The 25,999-nt window shown below is 41.1% G+C and overlaps 1 protein-coding gene across 2 annotated transcripts in view; it reads right to left on the bottom strand.

Annotated features, from left to right (window-relative positions):
• USP3 (ubiquitin specific peptidase 3) overlaps positions 1-24,819 on the bottom strand; it is a 96,838-nt gene extending 72,019 nt beyond the window's left edge. The window contains exon 1 of one of the 2 annotated variants that reach the window (XM_058541796.1): positions 24,521-24,819. Coding sequence is in view for 1 of the 2 variants with exons in the window: in XM_058541795.1 (XP_058397778.1) it covers positions 20,937-21,027 (91 nt within the window). In the remaining variant the exon portion in view is untranslated. Of the gene's footprint in view, positions 1-20,936; positions 21,268-24,520 lie in introns of those variants that run through there. The other variant, XM_058541795.1, reaches the window with a different exon arrangement.
• Positions 24,820-25,999: the final 1,180 nt, after the last annotated feature.

Below are 25,999 nucleotides of genomic sequence, written 5' to 3'. Positions count from 1 at the left end.
ATTCTGCCTCTTTTATGGACAAGGAAATTGAGGCACAGAGCATTTATGTAACTTGCTAAGTTAGTAAGTGACAGAACTGGAACTCAAACTCATATAGTGTTTGAAGGCATGAACTGCTTCAAAGCAGTAAATCCAGAAGGTTGTCATTTTTGTTTTAAAAAGATTCCATACTGTTTCTGTGTATATATTATATACCTGTATAAATTTTTAAAAGTCATAAAACAGTTATGTAAAAGGAATAGGATTGGAGCCACATGGACCTACTTGCAACCATACTGTTGGAATTTTTTCAGAAAGCACTACTTCTTTTACACTAAAAATAAATTTTAAATGTCTTAAATTTAAAGATACTGGTATTATAAAGTTGTCCTAACGAAATGGACTTGTTCTAAATTATTAAGCATGAATGGTACATTAAACCAAAATCCAAGATTACAACTCTACGGGTTTGTAAAAACAAGATCAACGAAAACAAAATTTTTGCAGCTCTTATTCAAAACACACAGAGTCCATAAAATTATCAATAGTGAAAGTGTTATTCCTCTTGAAATTGGAGGATAGGGCAGTATTATCATAAAAATTATATAAATATTCCAATACATATAAGTAGAAACACATTCCAGGACTAACCTAATTTACCCTCCAACTGATATATTTTTAGATGTTTAAGAGCAAGGCAGATAGTCTTCTTTATACCATAAATGCTCTTTGAACCATATGCTCACAAGCCTATTCTTTGCTAAAAGTTCTGAAGTCTATCCTATCTTCAACTTGAATCCTCTGAAATTACTGGGGGAAGTTATTGGTAAAGTCACATAAAGAGAGCAGGAATTGGGCCATAATGTAGTCCAGAAAAGAAGAAATCAAGCTATAATAAGCAACTGCCAAACGTGCTAAAGCAGCCTGATTGCAGCCAAAATTATTGTCTGTCAATGCCCCTCTCCCACTCCAATGCTGCTCATTTTGGGAGTGGGCATTGGATTCTCAGGGAACAGGCAAACAGGAGAATTCTTATTAAAAGCAACAGGAGGTGCCCAGGGCCAAAGGTGTGAGCCAAGGCAGAGCTTGGGAGACTAAGCAGAGGTCCACATACTGGAGGAGAAGGAGACCAAACATGAGCACCAAATCCAAAGTCGTCAGAAGTGGCAGGTTGGGACTCAAGGCCAAGATCACGGAACCAAGAGTTCAGGGCCAAGGCAGCAAAGACAATTATGAAGCAAAGCTTATCTTGGGTGTCTTTCCACTTCCCCCATGAGAATCTTTTCCACCTACCTCCTGTTACCAGCTCTGTCTTGCCTCAGTCCCATTCTTAGTCAAGGCTAGCAATCAATTAATCTTCCCTGAATCATTAGATAAGTAAATTGTTTTCTGGTAAAGTCACGATTCAATATTTCTCATAACCATTCTCTCCTTTCTGTTTAATGCCCTGTGAGAGATTCAAGATGGCCATAAATTCTTTGACACTCCTCTCATTGAGAGGCAGGTCTGTGTCCTCATTCCTTGCATGTGAACAGGCTCTATGATTGCCCTGACCAACTGAATATGGCAGAAGTGACTCCGTGTCAATTTGCAGATCTAGGACTTAAGAAACTGACAGCTTCCTCTTGCTACTGCATGGAATGCTTGCTCTCAGGGAAGCCAGCCACCACATCAGAAGTCTGATCACACTGAAAATAACACACTGGGAGAAGCTCACACCACATGGAGAGATCTTGGAGAATATGACACCATGGGGGTGCGGGGGTTGGGAAAGAAAGAGAGACAGAGACAGAGACCAGGGAGAACAGAGGTACCAGACATGCAAGTTAAGAAGCCATCTTGGACGAGGATGCTCCAGCCCCAGGTACTCCAGCTGACACACCACCGGCCAAGTTCTTCCTGAATTCCTGACTCGCAAAATAAAATGGTTGTTTTAAGCCACTAAGATGTAGCAGAGTTTGTTATGCAGCAACAGATAACTAGAACACCACCTGTAGAAGAAAGGGTGTCAATGATATAGCATCCATCACTCACCCCTGCCAAACAATTCACTGGAATGACTGACAGTGTTGTTTAGTAGAAGTGAGGATGACAATCTTTAAGAAGTTCTACCCAATAGGAATCAAAACTATCCAAAGACCAGACTATCCCCTCCACAACAGAGGTAGTAAGAGAGTAAAGACATATCAGTCTATCATCAACTACGCTGCCATCATGCACTAGACTGGCTCTTTCCGTATCCTATCAATATTTTAATAACTCAAATCCGTATGTGCTGTCACTACCATAAGACAACCTAATTCCTTCTTGAGCACAAACATCACTCCTAATGTTGCCCTATATTGAACAACAAACTTTAACATCTCAAAAACACTATTAACATAACAACCCAAATTCTGGATAAAGATCCTTAAGAAGGTATCATTGGCACTTGCAGGAACTGCTTTTCTCTTCATTAAAGCTACAAAGCCTTATCCTTCACTCCTTTTGCCTCTCTGGATTATGTTCTTAAATAAGCACTCTGGAAAACCTCAGATTTTAGTGAAGGCTGAGTTTGAAAAACTGACTCGGAATAATTAATTGTAACAGTTGAGAACATCCTACTCCATATCTGTTTCCAATTCTATCCTTACCCTAAGAGTTCTGGCATATTCCTCAGCCAGTCTGACTTGATCCCCATCACACCCAGCAATGGCTGATCCCAGGCCTTTATAACTATGATGAAGAGCCCACATCATAATCAGAATCCCAAGATTTCTGAGGAAGCACTCACACTTTTCTCTTAAAGTTCTTAGCAAATTGTTCCACAGCCAGCCCAGAAGAAGGAGGTAGACGAGGGGCACACTGACAGGAACTCTGCTTCACATCATTTTGTTTGAAGTAGGCAGAGGCCTTGATCACCCGCCCTTGACCCCTAATCCTGCCAAAAGAACTCCTTCCTTCTTGAATACAAAAATGTACCAAATGGACTGGGTTAAGCTCATAGGAATTTAACTGCTACTCTGTAGACTCAAAATAAACATGGTAGAGGTAGTTGCTTCATATAATGAAGCAACTATGGCCTTCAGAACCAACAGAACAGAACCTGTCTTACCTCTGCATTCTAGCTTTACCATTCTTCTATTCTACGACCGTAAGCAGTTGGTTCCAGAGCCTGCTTCCTCACCTGTAAAACGGGACAAATACCACCTCTTCCTCACACGGCTATGGTAAGGATTTCCTGAGACAATCAATATAAAGTGCACAGCAAAGGGCCTAACAAATAGAAAGCACCCAGTGAATGCCAGTTGCTTTCCCTTAAAAATATATTAAAAGGAATAAAATGGCTGTCAGGGGTTAACTCTGGTGGCTGCTATCAGATACAACACAGGTAACATACGTCCACAAATATCATGACTACTAATTTTCAGAATTTTTTGCCTCAGTTTACACTCAAAAAGAATTTTAGCTGATAACTCCTTTTCATAGAAAAATTCCAAATACATAAGTCACATTAAAGTCAGCAAAAATCCCTCATAAACTCCTCCTATATCTGACCCAAAGTTAACTTATATTCAAAACATCAAATGAATGAGATAAAAATACTCAATTTTAATAAGCTTATTTCAAAATTGATATAACTACTATAACCACCTTAACATTACATTTTATATGAATAATGTGAAATAAATACTTTAGGAGGCAAGCGCATTTTAGAAGCATATTTTGAGAGATGTGCAAGGAGGTTTAGACAACTTAATAAGATGCTATTCAGATAAAACATTTAAGTACAGAAGCAACTTAAGTGTGAAAACCATACTGAAATATACCAAACTCAGAGATATTTAGAACAGAGATTAAACCGTGGTTCACCAATCTAATCAATCAAAATACACCTTGGGTATCTGCTTCATTTGTCAGTACATTATCAGTATAGCAACGAGTGAAAATGTCAAAATACAGACTAAGAAAGTAAGAGGCTAAGGTCTTAATGTGAACTAGTCTATATTCCAATATCCAGTACAATGGGGTTACAGGTCAAGTCATTTTAAAATATATTCTAATTTCTAACTTTTGTTTTAGCAAAGAAGTAAATAGGGATGATTTCAAATCATACCAGACTTAAGAAATGGTGATCAGCTTGCTTTTAGGAACTGGTAGGTTTAAACTTCTATGCTAGATAATTCAATTCTTCTTTATCCACCTTATTACCTGGTTCTCTTTCAGGGGCAATGTCCTTGCTCTTAGAGGCTAATTTTGAAGACTGTGCTCTAGCCTACTTTCCCAACCTTTTCCAGGTCAGGGCATGCACCAAAAATGATAACATCTGTATGGCACATGCTCATAAACTGAGGAGGCATCTCAGGGCCAGCAGTGATCTGCTCGGAGGCTCCAGCCACCCCTAGGCTGGGGAATCATTATCTCAACCCGTATGTAATCCATTTGTGGCCCCTCTGATGAGAAGCTCTGCTTCTCAATGTAAAAACAATTTTTTACATTGTTATCTAGCAATGCAGGAGGAGATCTCCCTCCTACTCCAATGCCCACTTGTTGGAACAAAAGACTGGAAGACATCAACCACCTGAGAGGGCCAGCAGCATTATCTGGGAATCTGAGATACCATTCCTCTGAGGATCTGCAATTTATAATACTCACTAATGCTCTGAGACCTGTAGAGAAAATGGATGCCCAAATCCTTATTTCTAACCTTTGTATAACTGTCTTGTCCTACTGCCATTCTATATCCCAGTCAACAATACGACATGAAGAAACCTAATATGAATTGAATTAGAGAAGGACCAGAAACAGTCGGGTCTGAGTACTCAGGGGGTAAAACAGCATTGATGAGCATGTACAAGGAACAGTCAACTGCTTAAAATGAACCTGGACCCAGAGCATATGTTTGGCTACTACTGACTAAAAACGTTTGCAAGGCCACTTCCAGCTCTTTGATTTCAAGGTTTCCCAGACAGAAAAATAATTACAATAAAGTATTTCCCACAGCAGATGGGAAGATAGGAGCAGGCAGACAAATAGCTTGAAGTATTATTATAAAATCACTTACATATTACTGCTCACACAATTAAAAAGTTAAAACTTTAAATTTTCCCTAAAGATACCCAATAATACAAAAATACATTTGTACAAGGCTATCAGTTGCAGTATTATTTATAACCGCAAAATATTGGAAACAACCTACAAGCCCAAACATAGGAGAACAGCTGAATTCACTGTGGCACACCCACAAACGGAGTACTACGAAGCTGTTAAAAAATAATAAGGAAAATTTCTACAAATGTGGAGTGATATCCAGGATATACTGTTAAAAATAAAAGAAGCAAAGTCCAAAAGGGTATACTTAGCTACCTTTTGAGAGAGAAAATAAGAAAATACTCATGTATCTGCTTTTTTTTTTTTTTACTGAAAGGATAAATCAGAATAATCGGTTGTCTACAGGACGTAGGTGGGATTGGGTGGAAGGATAGGGTAGTAACACTTCTCAGTGTAGTTTTAACTTGTGGATCCACGCTAATGTCTTATATAGTTAAAAAGTAAAATAAAACCAGCAGTGATAAGGTAAAAAAAAAAATCTAAAAAGGAAATCAAACATAAACAAACGAATCTAACTTATGTCAAATAAATAAGTGTATTAAAAAAGGGAGGGAGGCTGGCCCTGTGGCTTAGTGGTTAAGCACGCGCGCTCCGCTGCTGGCGGCCCAGGTTCGGATCCCGGGTGCGCACCGACGCACCACTTCTCCGGCCATGCTGAGGCCGTGTCCCACATACAGCAACTAGAAGGATGTGCAACTATGACATACAACTATCTACTGGGGCTTTGGGGGAAAAAAAATAAATAAAACTATTAAAAAAATAAAAATAAAAAAAATAAATAAAAGAGGGAGGGAAACAAACCCAAATAACGTTTGAACATAATACTTTATATAGTATTTATATAGTGTCAGTATAGACAAAAAGAACTGTAAACAAATATCGAATTCTAGTTATAAGGGGTTTTCTTTGCAATAGCATGGGTTAGCAGTTGTGGAACTACTTTCTCTGATTATGACATTGAGCAAATGAGTACATATGTTGAGGAAAACAGGAACCAGATTCTCACTATTGGCGAAGGGCATTACAAATATGGAAAGGGGCAAGACTAGATCCGTGGTGTTGAACTATAATTATAGGAATCAGTATGAACTCATGGTTACACACATACACCCATACAGGGACACATAAATACATGCAGACATGTCTTTTTATTTATACTTCTTAGCTCTTATCTGCTGAGAAATCTTAGTTTATAAATATTATTCCCCACCAAAAGGAATGAGGGCTACTTGGAGAAATGGCTGACACCAAGGCTGGGGCAAGCTGAGTACAAGATGAGCCTGGAGCATCTTGCTTTGCCAGAAAGAACAATAGAGACATGTCAAAATTACAGCTCAAGGGGGCTCCCACTAGCCAAATCTAAGACAATTTGAGCCTCAAAATAAATAATAACAGAATATCACAGAATAAAATAAAAATCTATGAGTTCATACTAATTTAAAAAAATGAATAAACAAGTAGAGGGGAAAGGAAAGCTCTTCCTTGTAGTAGAATACCAACTAATATACTAGAAGAATATGAGTTAGAATATCATGCAACCATCCTAGTAAGAAGTGATTTAGTCGGGGCCGGCCCGGTGGCGCAAGCGGTTAGGTGCGCGCGCTCCGCTGCGGCGGCCCGGGGTTCGCTGGTTCGGATCCCGGGCGCGCACCGACGCACTGCTTGGCAAGCCATGCTGTGGCGGCGTCCCATATAAAGTGGAGGAAGATGGGCACAGATGTTAGCCCAGGGCCGTCCTCCTCAGCAAAAAAAGAGGAGGATTGGCAGATGTTAGCACAGGGCTGATCTCCTCACAAAAAAAAAAAAAAAAAAAGTTATTTAGTCAAGAATCTTCAATGTATGCTAAATTGTTGAGTGAAAGTTGAGTGAGGAATAGGAGCTATACATATATAAAATCTCAAAGCATCTCCCACAAATTACTTATTAATAACAAAGGGAAAAACAGTAACTTCACAGTGGAATAACCTAGCAAATATTACCTTAATAAAGTAATCAAAGTTAAAATCACCAAAAATGAGACAAATTAACATCATATACCTCTTGATATGATGCCCTGAGAAGATACAACATTACTTCTGTAGTATTCCTACCCAAAAAATGCACAACCTGAATCTAATCATGAGGAAACATCAGAAAAACTCAAATTGAGGTGCATTCTATAAAATAATTGGCCTGTATTCTTCAAAAATACCAAGATGTGAAAGACAAAAAAAGGCTGAAGAACTCCTCCAGATTGAAGGAAACTAAAGAGTTATGACAACTAAATGAAATGCATGATCCTGGATTAGATCTGGGGCAAGTGGCTTGGGACAAAAAAGGGAAATAGCTATAAAGAACATTATATAAAGGATATTATTGGGACAACTGGGGAAATACAAATATGGAATGTGCATTAGATAATACCATTGTATCAGTATCAAATGTCCTGATTTTGACCGATATCCTGTGCTTATTGAAAAGAAAGTCCTTGTTGTTGGAAAACAACAAACTAAAGTATTTATGGATGAAGGAGCATTATGTCTGCAAATTACTCAGGAGAATATACATAAACAGAAAGTGCATACATAAATGATAATGCAAATGGGGCAAAATGTTAACAATTGGTGAATCTAGGTAAAGGGTACATGAGAGTTCTTTGTACTATTCTTAGCAATGTTTCTCTAAGTATGAAATTATATCAAAATAAAAGGTTTTTTGAGATAAAAAAATTTTACTTCTTTACTTCCAATTAAGAACATACTTTCTTAAGGGAAAACATAAGGGAAAAAGGTTAAATTACCAATGTGCAGAGCCAGAGAATCCTATAAACCTGGCATTAACTTTCCTTTATTGATGGATATGAAATAATCCAGTAAAAATAATACAACATATTAATTTCAGTAGTCCAAATGACCTTACAACTATATTTCTTTTACATATCCAAAGTCTGGCTTGTAACCTGGCTTCCCAAGCAAATCCTCTGGCTTACCTACTCTCTCTGCTGAGTCTGATAATAGCAAAACATTTTGCTCTATTCATCAGAGAAGGTAAATCTGAGTTTGAACTTTTACTCAAAATAGAGTAATGCAAAATTTCAGTTTTAGTGATTTAACTCTCTGAATAAAATCCATTTCTGATAGAGCAAAGCATTTTGCCCTAAAAACTGGATTAAAAATATTTCATTTAAGGTGCGCCTGGCGGCGCAGCGGTTAAGTGCGCGCACTCTGCTGCGGTGGCCTGGGGTTCGCAGGTTCAGATCCTGGGTGCGCACTGACGCACCGCCTGTCAGGCCATGCTGTGGCAGTGTCCCATATAAAGTGGAGGAAGATGGGCACGGATGTTAGTCCAGGGCCAGTCTTCCTCAACAAAAAGAGGAGGACTGGCATCGGATGTTAGCTCAGGGCTAGTCTTCCTCACACACACACACAAAAATATATATATATATATTTTTTTTTCATTTAAAAATAGACACCAAATTAAACATGGCAGACCAACTTCTCTCTTATCTCCTCTCCCTCCTAACATCCCACTAAGATGACAATAAAGGAATTAAATAGATACTAACTCACAAGAACAAAGAGAACATGTGAGGCAACCAAAGCAGACAAAAAATTTTAACACGGTTTTGGAAGTCAGAAAGAAGTTAGAGGAGCAGTAACAATCTTAGTAGTGCAAAGGAAGCTATAGCCTAAGTGTCAGCAGAGAAGAAGGGAGGGAGGGGGGTGCTCTCGGCTCAGGGACACTGGCCACAGGATACAGCAAGGGTAAGGATAGGACTGAAAACAAGGGGTCCAAGAGCTGTTAAGGAACAAGTGAATCGTGGAACTGCCTACAGTCTGATGTCAGAACATAAGTGGCCAGAGGGACAGTCCCCAGAGGGAACACTGAAAAACTAAATAATGCTAAAAAAAATTCTCCACACAGACATCTTGAGTCTTCCTCTAACAAAGAAGGTGGCTTGCTCCCCCAGCTCATGGTGAAGCCCACTGTACACAAGCCCCACTCACTCAGTGAGCTTTTCAGTGCCTCACTGTCATATGAAAAGACAGACAAAGATAAAACAGATCCTTGAAGAAAACTTCCAGTCTGAGAGAATTATTTTAAACAGAAAAAGAGGAACCTAGAAGAAACAGAAACAATGCAGGGAGCACAGAAAAACTTCAAAACAAACTCTAAAACCCTGGAGTAATAAGAGAAGATAATGCAAAACAACAGCAACAGGATGTACGAAAAATCAATGGCCAGAATAATGAGAAGAGGCTCTTGAAAATTAAAAATATGATTATCAAAATTCAATAGAAGGAGTGGAAGAAAAAAATCAAGGAAATATCTCAGGAACTGGAACCAAAAGGCAAAGAAATAAAAAGATAAGAAAATTACAGGTTCTACCCAAGGTGCCCAACATTTAATTAGTAGGAGTTCCAGAAAGAAAAAAGTACAAATTAGGAGACGTAATTATGGGAGGATGAGTGTGCTATCAAACCTATACGTAGATTGAAAGGTCCCTTGAGTACACATCACAATAAAAGAAAACTACCCATGCCAAGACATCATTTTGAAATTTCAGAACACCAAGGATAAAAAGGACATCCTAAAAGCTTCCAGGAAAAAGAATAAAAGGATATGTATGAAGGAACAGTAATCAGAAAGGCATCAAGTTTCTCAATAGCAACAATGGAAGCCTAAAAACAAAGGAACAAAGCTTTCATAATTCTAAGAAAAATTGTTTTTCTAACTAATATTCTAGAGCCAGCCAAGCAATCAAATATAAAAGTAGAATAAAAGTGTCAGACTTGCATGGAGTCAAAAACTGGTGGCCCAGGAGAAGGGACCTAAATGATGTACTCTAGCAAAACAGTCTAATACACCAAGAAAAAGAAAGATATAGGATCCAGGAAACATGAGAGCCTAATACAAGAGAACAGCAAGGGGAATCACAGGATAAAAACTATCCAGTAGGCCTAGAGAATAATTAGTTCAAATGGTAGCAAGAGGGCTCTAGAAAGGAGGTCTTCAGAAAACAATAGTACTTAGAGATTATCTGTTTAAGTGCTTAGAAAATAATATTCACAGACATTTGACAGATTTATAGGTACATGTGGGAGAAAAATGTGTAGAAGGTAAATTAAGCAATTTTTTTAAAGGGCAATTATTAATTCAAGGAAAAATAAAATGCTGGACAAGAAAAAAAAGTAATCACCATATTAACTAAAATTTGTCATCTAATTATATTGAGAAATGGAGAGAGGGGCAGAAAGGAGAGTGGTGCAAACACTAATGTCCTCATTTACTATAGCAAGACGGCAACAGATAATGCCTAAAATTGATAAATTAAGAAATAACTGTGTGTTACTTAGAAGTATCAGGTCAATATGAGAAAGAAAGCTAAACAGAGCTTAAAGTGGTTGTCTGCAAACAGTCAGACTAGGGGTGGAGGGGAGGGAGACCGCCGTTCTATTTTAAACCTTTTGATACTGTGACTTAACTGTGTATATATATATTACTTTTAGAAAACAGGAATTAATCTTTCAAAGGTAAATTGATACAAGAGTCATATCAATTTATGAAATTGCCCAAACCACTTTTTTCATCTTAAAAAAAAAAGTATATCTAAAATCTATTACAAGGCATAAAAATTATAATAGCAGTTTATCATTTGGGGCCAGACACCTACTGAATTCCCTATATACTGCAAGGCTAATTTGCAGAGCTAATGATATGTGTCCTCTACCAGAAAATGTAATTTCAGAGCTGGCCAAAATTTGTCACCTATATGTTAACAGATCCAGATACCTACAGAGCGAGAAAAGAGAGGGCATCTGGTCCTGCTGACTTCCCACACAGAGGCAAATTCTGATCCATAAGGCTGCTCCCTTCACTGGCTCAAGCATTTTACTCTATTTTGAAACGGATTTCTGAAATCAGTTTTCAACATCAAATGAAAACAACATATGGAAACAATGTATGTGAAACTACATAGTCTCAAAAACTGTAATGCACTGAACAAATTTGTTATTATTCATTCTTTCACAAACTCAGACTTGTTCAGACCTATTTTGGTGAAAAACACCTAGGGAAGCTATTATGCTACATCTACTCTACCAGTCTTCAGCTAAATACTGGAACTGTGCCGCTACCTCCAAATGAGGGGAAAGGGTAGCAGGGAGAAGGATTAAAACTACTAAGGCCAAAGCAGATTACTAAATCAGAGTCAAAATGAGCCACTTTTGCCTTTGGAAGACCAGACACAAATAACTACAGAATAATTACCAGGAGTTTATATTGTCTCAAAAATAACTTCCCCTATGAAGCTGATTACATGGAGAATGAACACAAAAGCCACAAATCACTTAGGAAAAATTCTGACATCCAATATTTGTATTTATTTAATATAGCAAGATCTGATGCAATTCCATGCTTTTGCCAACAACCCGAGTAAGCAAATCCATGGTTAAACAACAGTGAGATCTTCAAAAGAATAAATCAAGTCATAAATGTAAACACCACACAACTATTATTTCAAAACAACAGTAAGTTCATGCAACATAAGAAAAGATTCTTATACATATGTTTTTATAGGAAGCACTCCCTCTCATAAATAAAATAATTAAGAGGTTTGGGGAGCTCATATTATCAAGACTTTACTCCGAGAACAACAGGTTTAATACCTGCAATGCACAATTCTCTTTCTAGTCTTTTGTGGTTATATAATAAAGGTTAGTGTGAAAGCACAAAGCAGGGGAAAAAATTACCACACTTGTATTTACTGGTGTGCTGGGAAACTCTTTATTCTTTTAAAATCAATGGGACTACTTATGAAGAAATGGAAAGAAAAAAATATAAACTGGACACAAACTTATACTCTGCTTAAAGGACTAGATACCCAATATTACAGAAAATAAGCACCTGCAAACTCCAATAGCTGTTCTAATTATTTAACAAAAACCAAGAGTTGGATTTGTTTTTTTTAACAACCAACAGGCACAATTTTAAAATCTGACCCACATTTTCCCAAAACTCTCTATTAATTATTCAAAGAAAAAAAAAAGCCTTTTTTAAAATGAGGCTCTAAAAAGACTATACACAAACCAAACACTTGCGATAACTGAAATGAAACTGATGTAGTTAAGCGCTCAGAATTAAATTCTCATGGCCTGAATCTTGAGTTCTTGCAGTTACTTCATATACATAAGGTGAAGTCTGAGTCCTTAGTTGTCGCAGAGTTAATTTCTCCAATGTTAACACATCCCATTATTAACATTCAAAATAATTCACGTGGAAACTAGAGTTAATCTCAATTAAGTGAAAGGACATTTTACCATGTGACAATAAAATAAAAAATCAATCAAGAATATGCATTGGCCCCAGAGTTGGCCCCAGAGTCTCTAAGTTATACATAATATAAGTTCTTTTTAAAAAATATTATATCAGAACATTTCTCTTTCATGTTATCTATCAATTATCTCAGAGAAACATTCTATCAAAAAAAATTGTTTCCTAGAAATTTCAGCATCTTTTTTTTTTTTTAATTTTTTATGTATTTATTTATTTATTTCCCCCCAAAGCCCCAGTAGATAGTTGCACACCACAGCTGCACATCCTTCTAGTTGCTGTATGTGGGACACAGCCTCAGCATGGCAGGAGAAGCAGTGCGTCGGTGCGCGCCTGGGATCCGAACCCGGGCCACCAGCAGCCGAGCACGCGCACTTAACCGCTAAGCCAAGGGGCCGGCCTGGAAATTTCAGCATCTTTAGCCTTCAATTTATTTTCAAAAACTTTGATCAAAATATTACCATCCCAGGGGCCGGCCCGGTGGCGCAAGCGGTTGAGTGCGCGCGCTCCGCTGCGGCGGCCCGGGGTTCGCTGGTTCGGATCCCGGGCGCGCACCGACGCACTGCTTGGTAAGCCATGCTGTGGCGGCGTCCCATATAAAGTGGAGGAAGATAGGCACCGATGTTACCCCAGGGCCGTCAGCGAAAAAGGAGGAGGATTGGCGGATGTTAGCTCAGGGCTGATCTCCTCACAAAAAAAAAAAAAAAAAAAAAAAATATTACCATCCCAATATTGTGCAACAAATGTTCAAAACAAAGGAATGGACAATAATCTATTGTTAAGAATAAAAACAAACCTGAGCATAGTCAGTAAGGATAAAGATTTAAAGAAGCTACAACAATAAGTGTACTACCTTGTAATCAGCTAAAATAAACCTGCAGGAATATGACAGCTAATCGCCAGCCTGCTCTTCTTGGGAGATTATACAAGAACAGTCCATAAAATTAAGAGACTTCAGGGCGGGTCAAGGATAAACAGGCAAGCAGGTTTCTACAAGGTTGTCTAAATCCAGCGAGGACAAAGAAAACGTCAGGAAAGAACGTCTACTCAAAATGGAAAACAACCCACTGATAGAGCTATTCAATCCTAAAGCAGAGTACAAAGTCTCCAGATGAAATCCAGTTGGTTATAATATCTTTTCAAAGACACAAGCTGGTTCATCTTAAAAATAAACTCTCAACTCTCTCCTCAAAAGGGTCTTATAAAATTTGATTAGCTAGTATTTATTAATCGTGAAGCATTTAGCTAACACAAACACTAAGACAACAATAAACTTCATTTTTCAATGTCCAAGTTTAATTTCAACAATAGTTTTCAAAATCTGAAATTGCCTTTCTAAGCTCATCTGCATTTTATACATCTGTAAATAGCACACATATATCTATTTTTCAGTGTATCTTAAGAAGAGAGGGGAATCTGTTTTAAGCTCTGCAGTCTAAAGACCATAATTAACTTTTACAACAAATACAATTGGAAAATCTTAGAATGTAACTAAATGGAATCAACAAAGTACATTCACTGCGGAAAAGCAAAGATTCAAATAACCTCTGAGCTACCAGAGGCAAAAACAAAATTCCGTATTTTAAGAATTCTCCCCCTCCCCCACCCACAACAAACATCTCCAAGAAGAATCTCTACCAGAAACAAAATGAAAAAATGGGAGGGGGCAACTTCAAGATGAGAAGCACATTTAAAAAAATAACCAAAAGCTAATTGCACTGTATCCATAGATATGTTGAGAAGGCTGGTTTTATATCTGTATTAAAGTAATGTGAATTTCAGCCTACAAAAAAATTAGATCTGAACTGTAACAAAGTTAAGACATTCAAAAACAGTTGCTTTCTTCCAATTGCATTACCAGTGTTGTTCCAACTTGCCTGCACTTTAATCAATAAATAGGGGGAGGAAGGGCTAATCAAATACAGAATTTTAAAATAAATTATTTTCAAAATGTGGAATTTAAAATGTATTTTCAAGTCAAAAATCTTCAAAGGAATTATTTCAAGTATGTTTCCAAACACTTTAAATCCTTTAATTTATCAAGCATTAAGTTACTAGATGACAAAATAAAGACCCTGCTTTTAAAAATGAAAGCTAAAAATATGATTTGAATGGTATTTGAATTTAAGCTTTGGGCTATCTCTAATACCCCCAAGCATCTTAAGCAATTCTCTTAATCTTTGTCTCAGTTTCTCAATCTATAAAACAGGAAAAACTACAAGGATAGGTAGTTAATTAAATTAGTCAGGATTAAATGCTAGCAAGCTGCTTTGAAGTTACTTTAGGTTGTTCTCAGTTCTCCTCCTACTCAATGAAACTAATAGATGAGAAAACATCTGGAATTACTAGATACTAACATCTGCAGACTCACAGCAGTTAAAAGATGATCTCTACTTACAAGTTTCTAAGTCAAAGTTCATTCAACAACCCCAAAAGATTTCAGGATACAAATGCAATGCACAATTTTTTAGGTAAATTTCCTTTCAGTCTGAAAGATACGTACTCTTACCTATATTCTCAAAACAGACCATTACAAATCACAGAGCATCTTGAGAGGTCTTGGCACAAAACAATTCTAGGTAAGATGAACAAGCTGTTACTGTTGTTAATGCTATTCTCAGCATTCTAAACTGTCAATCAAGGTAAGCTTCATCATAAATACACCCTCCAAAAAGCACTAGCCCCTGCTGAGAATCTAAGTACTTCCTTCTAAGCCATCTGTCTAGGAAAACTCTATTAAAACATCTAGAATGCAGCTGCTCTCACATCTAAAAGAGCTATTAATAAACATAAAACACTAACACACATTAAACCGTATACATTTTCCACTTCAAACACTGATATACTACCTACCCAAGTCTATTCTGATGCCTAGGTTGAACACAAAATCCACAGACAGGTAGGTCAGAAACTGCAGCTTAATTGAAGGAGACTAGTATTTTTTTTTCAAAGAAGAAAAAATAAATAAAATAGCTCAAGAAGGGGGAAAAAGCTCAAAAAGAAAAAACAAACAGGCTAGGGGGAAATGTACAAGTAAATTACTCCCTGATGGAAGAGGGTCTTACTTAAATTTTAAAACAAGAATTTAAATTACTGAGCTACAAACTAAACTACTCACAGTTCTGCTTATTGAGCTACAAACACTATAAAAACACAAGTATTTCTAAATCTAGTTTGAAGGATCCAAAATTAATCTATTATATTCCAGTAAAGAAAGAAATTGCATAAATTTCAACGAGGAAAAAGTAGGATTTATAAAAGCCTAAGGCTAATGCTGTAAAAGCAAAGAATGATGAGAAGGAATTATTTTGAGAATAAATGAATAATGGGAAACTGAAACAAACAGTTCGAATTCTCCCCTCAACCCATTCTTTCTTTTGCTTAGGCTATGAAGGATATTCTTTGTATACTACTACGAATAGTGTTTAGAAAATAACCTCTGATCAATGTGTCCAAAACTTCTCCACAACAGCAAAATGTTAGGCTCAATCCCTAGACTGTAGCTCCTTTCAAGCAAGCACACGGAGCACATTCTAAATTCCAGTTCTTTCACATCTATTACCAACTACTTAGAGACTTTGGAAATATGCTGAGGCTGCTTTAAGGTTCTGGGGGTGAGGGCAGAATACTGCCAGAAAAACTATAAAGACAATTCCATTTGACTTAAACTTACAAATATTACCAAAAAAGGTTAAATTCTTCAGAAAAGTATATAAAATTCAAACAATTTTCAGAATTAATGTGAAAAAAACTATCCATGGATTTTTAACTGCCCCATCCACATTTACTATTAAAATGTCAACCTGCCCATCTATAAACACAGCATGACAAAACAATACAAATTCATTGTGGTAACAACATTGCAGATGGTCATGCGCTCACAATCCTGTCAAGGTTTACTTGACAGACTAAAATACCAGGAGCCAGGACTGGTGAAAGCATTCTAAGGGGAAGCTCACTTACTTTGCATTTATTTTCAACATAAAGTTGAAGACCATTTCAGCCATGATATAAATGGAAGAAAGTTCCTTCATTCATTAGGCAAATATTTACCAAGCATCTTATTACATTCTAGGCACTTAATAAATACTTAATAGACTATTACTAAAGAGCAGTAAATGCATTTGACCTAACGATGAACAAATGACTGATCCTATCTAGAAAATTTAGTCTACTGGGCATACAAGAGTCTTCTTTAGAGGTACGTTGTGAGAGAAATATGATACAAAGTAACCCATCACTCCACCAAGGTGATTTCTCACCTTTATCAGAAGCTTTACCACAAATTACAAATTTATTACCACTGACAAGGAATCAATAATCAGCACCTCATCCTACCAAACCGATCTTCAAAAAAAGGGTTTTTGAAGGGTTCTCCAATATCCGTCCAAAATTATAGCACATTTACTTAATCTACACTTACTTTTCTTGGGTAGAGTAACGGGAGGGCAAGCGTGTACTGGAAACTTAAAGAGGCATTCTCAACTCTTTGAAGAATTAATCAGGGAAAAATTCTCATGTCCTTGCTATTAAAATACCTTCAACTTAACTGGCTATTTAACCCAAATCCCTGAAGTCCAAATGCTTGGTCTTTGGCTTTCCTTAGTTATGAAAGCAGTTGTGTTTAGGGCATCTTTTTAAATAATTTGTGTTTTTTTTCCCCTGTATTTTGCCACTGGTTCAACTCTTTTACCCACAAAAATAAGAAATGCCCAAGTCTCCAGCTTCTGAAAATAACATCTGGCAAGTGCACATAACAAAAAGCTTAAGACAATGTCCTAGTTTTTATTTAAAACTTTTTCATTTAAAATGAGAATGCCTTTAGCAAAGATTAGACATAAATCAGCTTTTACCTTATTAGGAGATTGCTATTTTCAACATTTACCTTAAACCACAACATGGATTTATCTTCTAACCAGTTAGCTTCCTGTCTCTCCCCAACTAGATTAGACTGTAACTTTTTTGAGCAAGGGAATAGTGGACTGCATGATCTGTTCCTAGCTAATATATTTCAAAAACTCTGTAAGTCTCCATAAAGACATCAATGTTGCTAGCCTTAAGGATTTCTCTAATATTTTAAAGCTATTTTGATAAGAGCAGACGTCCTTAACTGTTATTATAGTTGTATATTAGTGGGTTCTCAAAGTGTGGTCCTGGACCCCTGAGAATTTCCAAAACCCTTTGAGGGGGTGAGGTCAATCTATTTTCATTAATAATAATAATATGTTACTTTTATTTTTTATCCTCATTCTCTCACAAGCATGCAGTGGAGTTTTCCAGGGGCTACATGATGTGTCTCTTAGGAGAGTGAACGCAAAAGCAGACATGAAAATCCAGCTGTCTTCTGTTCAGCTAAACAACAAAAAGACTTGCAAAGATGTAAAATAATTCCACCTTTCTCACTAAATTTTTGTTTTGAAAAGTATATTTTATATAAGCTATTATTTATGTTAACAGGTAATAGATTATTGTTATTTGTAAATCATTTAATAAATACATATTTCAAATTTTTCTGTTTTAATTTCTTGTACAGCAAATATCAATAGATATAAGCCATACAAACAAAGGCTCTTTGGGTTTTCAATAATTTTTAAGAGTGTAAAGGGGTCCTGAGAACAAAAAGTTTGAGCTGTAGTACACAATTATATAATCTAATACACAGTGCCTTCCACAGATAAGAAGCTCAAGTTAATTCTGAAGAATAATTACTTCTTACACCCCCTAATCTTGTTGAGTAATATATCTTCTTGTAAAGCATAATTCAGCATACAGCCAGTTTGTGGCAGGCCCTATTTAAGGGGCTTTAGATATTTAAGTATTTAGAGTCCTCTTTATATTTTCTGACCTGTAATACCACCTATTTACTTGAATAGTGTATAAGGAGTTTCTCAATGTTCTCACAAAAATTACCTTGTTCATCCTAACAGCAACTTGTGAAGTAAATGTGAAGTATCACCGTTTTTTACAGATGACATAATGAAACCTGTTTAAAGGGAACAGAACCACTTGTCCAAGGATGTATTGCTAGCTAGTAGAGCCTAGGATGTTGGTCTTTTGCAATTTGCCTGGCTGCCTTAAGGTTGTTTCACTGTGGTGTAATTGCAAGTTCCCGAAGAAAACAAGGCAAGGGCATTACTTTTACTGTCTCAGTGCCAAAATAGGGATTTTTCCCTCTTTAATAAGAATGTAATCAGACTCAACACCCAGTCACAGCTTTATTCAACAGATTGGCTACCCTTTTGGTCCTCTATCAAAAAAACAAGAAAGAAAGAAAAAAGAAATTCAAGAGTGTTGGGGAATAAATACCAGAATACATAACACTCTAAGACGAATTAGTTAAGGACTCACAGATTTACTAATCATTTAATCACTGAAACAACAGGCAGGCAAGAACAAGATCAAGCTCAATACAATAACACTAGATTATATCAATGAATGGATGCCAACAGGTTAAATCGGGAGGCCCACACGAAACGGGTTCAATTCACAGAATATGGACAAAAGAAAAAACCCACATAAAGTTGCGAAACGAGCTTTATTGGTTCTACAAAGCCAAGCACATGACTAGAACCACCCTCACAAAGCCATGTCACAGACAAACTTGGTTGTAAGACGCAAAGACGCCATCCTATCCCTTGGACAGAAATCACCCCTCCCTTAGGGCTAGACACACTAGTTTGTTCTTGATATCGGCACAAGTCTCTTAGTTATGTTCCATTTTAACTTAAGTTCCTCAAGAGATACTCAGTTTTCTGCATCTCTTTTCCACACACAAGGGGACTCCCTGACTGACAAAGGCAAGACTGACTCACAACAGGGTATCTGCCACTTACATAAACTCTTTACCTTTTTTAGATGCATGTGCCCAGCGAGGCCATTTTTAAATTTGATGTGCTTCTACCTAGAAAAAGCCAGAAGTGTGCTAACTGTCCACTTTGTATCCCTGTAGTTTACTACAGATGGCAAGGGTCATTTCATCATTCCTCATGGGGTATGCTTTTCCTAGTGTTTCCTTTGGTCATTTTTTTTCAAATCTCTTTTGGAAAAAAAATGAAAAGTTACAGTTACAACAGCACAGCTATTGCTACAATTTCAGCTGCACCGCCAACCAATTTGAAAAGCAATTTGATACACCTTATTCGTTGTTCCATGCTCAACATTCACGGTGGAAGATACATTCGTAGGTAAGCTAATTTATACCAGTTTCTACACTCTCATAAAAGAAGTGCAATACTGTAATAAACTAAAACCAATTAACCGGTTAATCTTTAAAGGCTTCACGCAGAGAAAGATAAAGCAGCAAACCTCTACGAGCTTCAAGAAACCGCGGTTATTTCTATTCCTTATCCTAGAGTACATTTTTCTTTGTGGTGTTACCCATGTTTTTTTCCAAGGACATAATCACTCTTTAAGAAGTAACCTGTCAAAAGTGTTAAGGCATTCTCTAAACTATCTTCCCAGCTCTGGCCCACAACGAGAAATGTCACCCAGCTAAATCGTACCATTGCTGTCTTCCTATATTTCTTCAAGTGAATTTAAGATTTTTGAAACGCACAATTCAAATTTTACACTACCACCCAAGCTACCACTGAACATCTCAAAGCTAATAAACAAAGACGCTGGCGGCGGCACCAGGGCCCTACCAGGAAGTAATCAAAGCAGTGTGGCCGGTGCGATCCTAAGTCGCTGGAGCAGACAATAAGAGGACACTGGGGGTTCCCAGGGGCCCGGAGGAAGGAGTTAAGATGCTTAAGCAACGCAAAACATTACATAAACCTAATAACTGTTCTACAGCACATGGACTCGGGAATCCCAAAGCAATTTCAGACAACCCAAAAGATCTGAAAGGCAACTCGAGCCGCCCCTTCAAAGCAGCTGCTGGCTCAGCCTCCCGAGCTTTTCAGTCCGCAGCCTGTTTTCCAACTTCACCCTCCCCGGCTGATGAAAGACTCCGACCTCGGCCGCCCGAGTTCCGAGCGCCTCTCTCGGCTTGGGGCTCCCGCCCGGGTGGATCGGGTCGCCCGAGTCTGCGGGGAAGCGACAGGAAGCGGGGCAGGCGGCGGAGCACCCCAGCGCACCCCGTAGCCCAGACAAAGCTGCGCCCGGAGAGCAGCGCTTTTCCCGTCCGGGCGAGGAGGGGACGCAACTCGGGCCCCGCCACACGTGCGGCGCCTGGTGGGGGCCGGACACCCGCTCCCACAGCCCTCGACCCCGCACCGCCGGCGAGCACAGCCCCCGGGCACTGCAGGGCGGGGCGGGGCCGCGGGGCAGGGTCCCCGCCCGCCGCCGGCCCCACGCGCTCGTGGCCCCGCAGCCTCCCGCCCCTCGCGGGCCTCTCTTTCGCCTGCCGGGCCGTCGGGCCGCGGGAAACAAAGGAGCCGCCGCCGCTCGGCCCGCCGCGCCCGCCTCACCGCGTACCCCTCGCCAGCCGCCGGGCCCGGCTCGCCCTCACCCCTCCCCGAGACCGCGCGTCGACCGCCCGCGGCCCCTAGACGGCAGGCCCGGCGGAGCCGGGGCCTCGGGTGCGCGGCCGGGCCGCCCGGGGCCGCACTCACCGCTGCAGCACCAGGACGACGGGGAGCCGTTGGGGAACTTGGCTGAGTCCGGAACGATGCAGACGCTGGAGCTGAGGTGCGGACACTCCATGGCCACGAGGAGGGCGGCGAGGAGGACCGAGGCTCCGGGGCCGGGCGAGGTGGGGGCGGAGGGACTCCGAAGTCTCCGTCTGGTGTCGCTCCTCGCCGGGCGCTCGGCCGACGGCCGCTGCGTCCCGAGCCCTTGCGTCAAAGAAAGCAAAGGTTTCCGGGCGCCGGGTTTTCCCACCCGCCGTCTCCAGGAGCCCGGCTCCGGAGAACGTGGAAATCCGGGATCCGGGTTCTGCCGCCACCCCTAGGCTGGGGGCTTCCGTCTTCCCAGGCCGGCCCCGCCCCGGGCAAGCCCCGCCCCCAGGCTCGGCCCCGCCCCCGTCCGCTCCCGCGGGGAGGCGTCCCGGCGCGCGCGGGCGGGTGACCCTGAGTCAGGCCCAGCTGGGAAGTGACTTTCCGAACTCCGCCGCCCCGGGCGGCCGCGGCTTCCCCCGGCCCCGAGAAGGGTGGGGCGCCAAGCCCGGGCACGCCGGGCGGGGCCGCTGCGTTTACCGCGGCCCAGCGAGCGCTCGCAGTCAGAGAAGACTGATTCTGCGTGTTGTGGGGTCATCTGACTACACGGTGGTAGAAAATCTGGCTGCTCAGGAAAGTGTGAAAAAGAAAATAAAAACCTCTAGAGCTGGCAGGCACTTTAGCCCCCATTTTACACACGGAGACAGAAGCTCAGAGAGGTTAAGGGCCTGGCCCCCGGTGGCCCAGCGGGCTGCATAGGTCCCGGAGCAGTCCTGATTTCGTGTTCTGCTCCCTGCGACAGGTGCGATACTGACCCGCTTCTAGGTTCTGAACACGTGGCCTTAGCCAGCCACCTGGGTGCTCCGTGGCTGGGGGCGCCCGCGAACCTGGGTTCAAACGCTGTCACTGTGGCTCACCATCTGCGTCACCTCGAGCACGTGGTCGAACTTTCCTACCTCATCCACCGGTGGGAGATTACGTGAGATGAACGGAACCTGGGTTTGCCGAGCGCAAGGTCCGGGTCACCAGGTGATAAAAAGGGAAGGGATCTAACGTTTGTTAAACACCTACTGCAGTCTCCTAGCCATGCACTTTGCACACAATACCTCAGTTAAACCTCGCAGCACCCTGCCAGCTGCAGATACCGTCCCCTTTGTTACCTCCGGGGAAACTGAGATTGTAATCGGTTAATCCGTGCGGGGCTTGGATCCCCGGCTCTCTGACCTCTTTGTAGAAAGGGGTTAGGGCACGCCTCAAGGGGCCGCTTGGACAGGCATTACACCCGAGCTAGCCTGCGCTCTCTCTGGGGCACGGCCTTGAGGACGTCCCGGGCTATTACAAATATTGCCTCAAAGTTGGGGCTCCTTGTAAAACCCGGAGAAGGAGCAGCAGGGCCAGGAGGCGTGCGGGGGTAGGCGTGGGGGGGGGAGGGCTCGCGGGGAGGCTGATGTGGCAATTCTGCGGGCAGGGCGAGAGGAGGAAGGAAGGTCAGGAAATGATTAACCGGGCCGGGCCTGGTAGTGGTTAGAGCAGGGCACCTCCCCGCAGTGCAGTCCTGGAGCAACCCAGGGACGCCCTCTCGGTCCCTTCTCACTCCTCCCCATCACCCCACAACCCCCGCCACCACTCGGTTTCTTCTGCTCACTCCTCTGCCTAATGGTGTCCACTCACCTGAGGCATCTCTGCCGACCCTTTCCCCAGTAATATTTCAGAGTCGAAGCTCTTTTGTAGCTTTCCAAGTTTTGATTGCTGTTAGAGCCAGCCCCGGTCTGGGGATTTTAAGGCAGTGAGTTGTGGAAAGTGCAGCAGCTCAAATTCTAGCTCTATTGCCTACTTGATGGCCAACTTTAGCAAGTGTCTCTAGTCCTCCCAAGCCTTTTTCTCCATCTGTAAAACTGGAAAAATAATACTTCTCTCTCAAGAAAGCTGTGAGAATTGCCACCACGTAGTAGGTCGCCAGTAATTTATAGCTTTTTTTTTTAAATGACAGCAGTTGAAAGCATAATTCCCCAGGAAGGGGGTGGGTAAACAGTAAATCTGACCTTTGCTCCAGCTCTTCCAGCCCTCTCCTCCTATCAACCAATTGGTCTTTCAAGGAAACAGAAGGCTGCACCAACTTCTGTTTCTCTCTGGACACTTTCCCCCATTTAGTAGCCATACCCCCTCATTTCGCCATGGAGCATGCCCTCGCTCATGCCAGCATGTAATGTTTCTTTTTTCACCCTCAGAGACTCAATTTCCTAATCCTCTAGACCTCATCTTATACATCACTCCCTCCCAGAGGCCTTTCCTGACCCTGATCTACCCCCAGGTTACCTCCAGGTGTGTGATGCCCTTGTCTGCCCCTACACTCTGCCTTTTTTAAACACTCTTCATGCATGTAATTATTTGTTTAATGTCTGTCTTCCCCTTGGAGGTCCATAAGGGTAGCAAACAAGTCTGTCTGGTTTCCTGCTGTATTCCTAACATAACATGTGGAACATGGAGGGTGTCCAATAAACGTGTTCAATAATAAATGAATGAGTGAGGGATCGATTAGCAATGTCTACCATGGTGAGGAGCTTAGGAAGTTGCCCAATATTTGCCCTCCCCCCTTCAAGTGATCTCTAAATTTCCTTTCGCCTCTGAGTTTAAGATTTTTAAGGGCATCAGGAACGTGAAAGCACCTCATACATAAGGTGAAAACTGCTGGAAAAAAAAAAAGGAAAAGAAACTTTTTTTTAGTGTCTTCTCTCCCCACCCAGAATAAAAACCCCTCTGAGAAAGGACCTTAATGTAGTCATCCCTGACTGCTATAGTCCCCAGAGACCAACTATGACCATCACGCGGTCCAGAGAAGCTGGACAAAATGGGAGAGGCCCTGCTGGGGCTTTCACTAAATTTCGCTAAAACATAGGGAACGTTCCTGTGTCTTTGAAAGTTTTCATGATTAAAAAAAAATCTTTTTAGAGAAAAAAAAACTCGCGGTGAGTCAATGTGTGAAACGGGGGAAGACCACGGGGCACACAGGGAAATCTGCATAGAAGACAACGTTCGCTTTTTTGTTCTCGGCCCGCATCCCTCTGGCCCTGAGGAGCTCTGATGTACAGACCAGCGAGCCCCGGTGCGGAGGCGCCGGCCTCTGGCTCGGGCGCGAGGGGACCGCGCGGCCACCGGGATTCCCCAGCCAGCCCGGAAGCGGGGGGCGCTCCTGCCAGAAGCGGCGGGAGTATTTTACAAGTTTGCATCTTTCAGAGGAGAGGAATGTACAATTTCAGCCATAATCTCAAATGTTTCTCTTCTAAAAGAGATATATACGTATATAAGGGGGGAATAGGCTGGGGGGGGAGGGGAGAGATCATACGTTGCCATGGGAACCATGATCAGGAAAGTTCTTAAGGTTGCTGTGACCTTCCCCTAGCCTCAGACCTGAGACTTCTGGTAGATTCGGTGGTCCTGAAGCAAGGATTACAAGCTGAGCAGGCCAGGGAAAGACTAGCTCTGACTATCCCCACTCAGTCAAGGCTATTGGAAGCACCCAGAGAGCTGGGTTAATTATTTACCTTAGAGATTTTTCTAGGAGCCAAGCCTCCTTGGGGAACCAAAGTTAGACCTAGAGGAGGCCTGGTGAGTATTCAGAAGGAGGGGAGCGGAGTAGCCGCTCAGGGACTCTTTTATCAGCTGGTTTGATTTTCTAAGCGGCACTTATCTGACACTTCCTTGCTTGTTTCCTTGTTTATCTGTTGTCACTCTCTTCCAGAAGAACAGAAACTTTGCCAGTCCCATCCATTGCCTGATGTCCAGCTCCTGGAATTCAGCCCGGTACATGGCAGGCCTTCAGTAACTATTTGTTGAATCACTAAATGAATGAAGGAAGGTGGGCGTGGGCACCAGCCAGCCAGCCCTCACTTCCGCACTCAGGAATATCCGCATTCTCCGCTCCTTTCCATTCAACTCTTTCGCATTATCTCCCTGCCCAAATTTTTCGGCGGCTCCCCATCTCTGGCAAGATAATATCAATAGGAAGCCCACTGACGTCACAGTCACCTGTCCCTTCTCTTTCACTAAAGCTTTTTTTTTCCTACTGTTCTAGCAGTACCTAAAATAGTTCCCTCATTATAGAAAATGTGCTGCATCACACGTCTGTGTCCTCCCCCACCTCTTTCCTTTCTACCTGGCCAGCTCCTACTCCTTTCCCATGAAGCAAATAGCCTCCTCTGGGAAGCCCTCCCTCACTCACCAGAGCAGACTTCTAAGCCTCCACTCCTCCCAACCCCTGCCATTTCTGTCCCTGCAGCTTGTCACATGGTGCTGTTATTTTCTGTTTACGTTTCAGTCTCCCTTGAGAACAAATGGTTTTCTTTTCATCTGTGGATCCTAGGCACCTAGTTCAGCAATTGCAGGTATTAAACGATTATATTTGTTGATTAAATGTTAGAAGTGCCCCTTTTGAAAGTAATTACATCATCCTTACGTATGATGGTCTCCTAGGTATTCACAGAAAGGACCTCAACTATGTAAGAACAGAAACTTACATTTATTGGGTCCCAACTAGGTGCCAGATACTGTATCAAATGGGTTTCATTTCTTCTTTAATCCCCACACAAACCTGAGAGGGAGGTATTATCAACTCCATTTTGCTGATGAAAGAACTAATGCTCAAAGGTTAAATAACTGCACAAATGTTTGCAGTTAGTAATTGATCTTTTATCAAAGGTGATAGAGTTTCACCCCTCATGCTCACGGTCAGCTAAGTGATTTTGCAGTATTGTATGGGGGTAGCTGAAATTCCTAATAATGAAGACTCTTAGGGACCTCAGGACACAGAAGACCCTTCTGAGTAATAAAAAAAGGAATCATTTAGGTTCATTACCTAAATAAAGAATCATTTAGGTTCAGCATCATTGTAATAATCATTATGTCATCAACATCTTAATTTGTATTGCTTCTAATGGTTTCTTCTTTATCATTGAAATGTGAACCTCACAGCACTTTTATGAGGGAGATGAGAGGTTCTCTTGCTTAAAGACCCACTTTGCAGA

This window comes from Diceros bicornis, chromosome 5, assembly GCF_020826845.1.
Source record: "Diceros bicornis minor isolate mBicDic1 chromosome 5, mDicBic1.mat.cur, whole genome shotgun sequence".
NCBI classification, from domain to species: domain Eukaryota; kingdom Metazoa; phylum Chordata; class Mammalia; order Perissodactyla; family Rhinocerotidae; genus Diceros; species Diceros bicornis.
The sequence above is the reverse complement of the archived record's forward strand: the minus strand, read 5'-3'. Positions and strand labels throughout refer to the sequence as shown.